This window comes from Myotis lucifugus, unplaced genomic scaffold, assembly GCF_000147115.1.
Source record: "Myotis lucifugus unplaced genomic scaffold, Myoluc2.0 scaffold_578, whole genome shotgun sequence".
Lineage (NCBI taxonomy): Eukaryota > Metazoa > Chordata > Mammalia > Chiroptera > Vespertilionidae > Myotis > Myotis lucifugus.
In genome coordinates, this window is record NW_005871626.1 from 486,799 (window position 1) to 488,626 (window position 1,828).

The following is a 1,828-nucleotide window of genomic DNA, read 5'->3' on the forward strand; positions in this document are numbered from 1 at the left end:
GACAGTGTCCTGAGTGCACTGTGCCTTTAATTATGCATAATTTTATCTCATTTTAATCTAATTATGCAGGTATGTAGTCAGTGTGTTCTGAGGAGATCACTTTGGGTGGATTAAGTTGTTTTGTTTCATTTAAACATCAAATCGTTTGGACAATTAGGCAAAAGTTAAATTTCTCATTCAGGCCCTTCCTTTAAAACTGCCAGAGACTCACATCTCTATTTAGTGTCAGAGAATCATCATAGGAAAGGAATGAAATGGAGGTCAGGCAGCTTCTTCTGCATAGAAACCAAGCGTGCTGACGCTTCGTGCGACTCCATGACACGGCTCAGCCCACGTGGAAGATGAGTGACATGGGCCCCTATGACAGGTGACGTGAAGAAATCTTGTCTCGCCCTGGCCGGTGTGGCTCAGTGGATAGAGCATCGGCCTGGGAACTGAAGGGTCCTGGGTTCGATTCCAGTCAAGGGCATGTACCTCGGTTGCAGGCTCCTCCCTGGCCCTGGTCGGGGCTTGTGTGGGAGGCTATCGATCAATGTGCTGCTCTCACACCGATGTTTCTGTCTGTCTCTCCCTCTCTCTTCCACTCTCTGAAAATCAATGGGAAAATATCCTCGGGTGAGGATTAAAGAAAAAGAGAGAGAGAGAGAAGAAAGCTCGTCTCTATCTTAAGAGCGCTGATTCTCCACCAGGGCCTTCAGGAATGGGCTGGGAAGTCCTGGGCAGCACGCCCAGCTGTTCGATTTGAAAAGCTGACCCAGCCTGGGTGTAGGGAATCCACTAGATAAGGTCCCAGGGAAGATACACAGGCGACCCACCTGGCGGGTGTGGGTGTCCACCTGAGACAATCGTGCAGCTGGGAAGAGGGCAGAGGTCCTGGAAATGGAGGGAGGTAGGAAGATGGGGAAAATGTTAGAAGAAAGGAAAAGGGAGAGGCTTGGGCGTGGAGGAGCGGGAACAAAGGCCCCGAGGTTACAGCTGACTGAGTCGGGGAACAGAGGGGCCCGCCTGGGACATGTTGAAGGTGAGGCATTGTAGACACACAGGAGAAGTAGACACGTGGGTGTAAGGTCTAGAGCAGCGGTCACCGACCGGTGGCCCGTGGACCACTGGTGGTCCCTGAGGTCCGAAAGGTTGGCGACCGCTGGTCTAGAGCTCAGACAGGGGGTCCCCGCGGGAGACATGGATTTGTAGGTGTTCTGCATTTAACTCGACTTCAGTCCAATTGTGTAGATGAGACGGCGTAGAACATGTGTCAGGGAAAAACAGGCGGGTCCCACCACATCCACTGAGATGGCGAAGCATCTGAAAAGCCTGATTTAGCCCTGATCACGTGACAGCTCTGCTTCCTGGGTCTGAGGGCGCAGAACCCAGCACTCACCCGGCATGTGTCTCGTCCGTCTTCAGCGAGCGATGACAACAACCTCAACTCCATCTTCTACGAGCACCTGACGCGGTCCCTCCAGGAGTCCCTCTGCGGAGACCTGGTCCTCGGGCGCTGGGGGAACTACAGCTCCGGTGACTGCTTTATCCTGGCCTCCGACTACCTCAACGCTTTCGTCCACCTGATCGAGGTCGGAAACGGCCTCGTCACCTTCCAGCTCCGCGGGCTGGAATTCCGAGGTGAGGATCGCCTGGGTGTGGAGGTTGCTGGGAGTCAGTGACTTGAGTTATCACATAAAACTTAGATAGGAAGTCCCCTCTAACGAGGAAGGACTGCATGCCTGCCTGGTAGAATGAGAGGGAGTGTGGCCCAGCTGCCTTCACCCAGTTATAAGTGGTCATCTTCCCCTCAAAAAAGGCAAGAGGGCCCGGCCGGCATGGCTCAGTG

General features: G+C 53.7%; 1 protein-coding gene across 1 annotated transcript in view; it reads left to right on the forward strand.

Annotated features, from left to right (window-relative positions):
* Positions 1–1,828, forward strand: part of PCNX2 (pecanex homolog 2) — a 55,229-nt gene that overhangs the window by 39,624 nt on the left and 13,777 nt on the right. Inside the window, exon 24 of the mRNA XM_023745755.1 lies at positions 1,405–1,620. Within this exon, the coding sequence (XP_023601523.1) occupies positions 1,405–1,620 (216 nt within the window). The remainder of the gene's footprint in view (positions 1–1,404; positions 1,621–1,828) is intronic.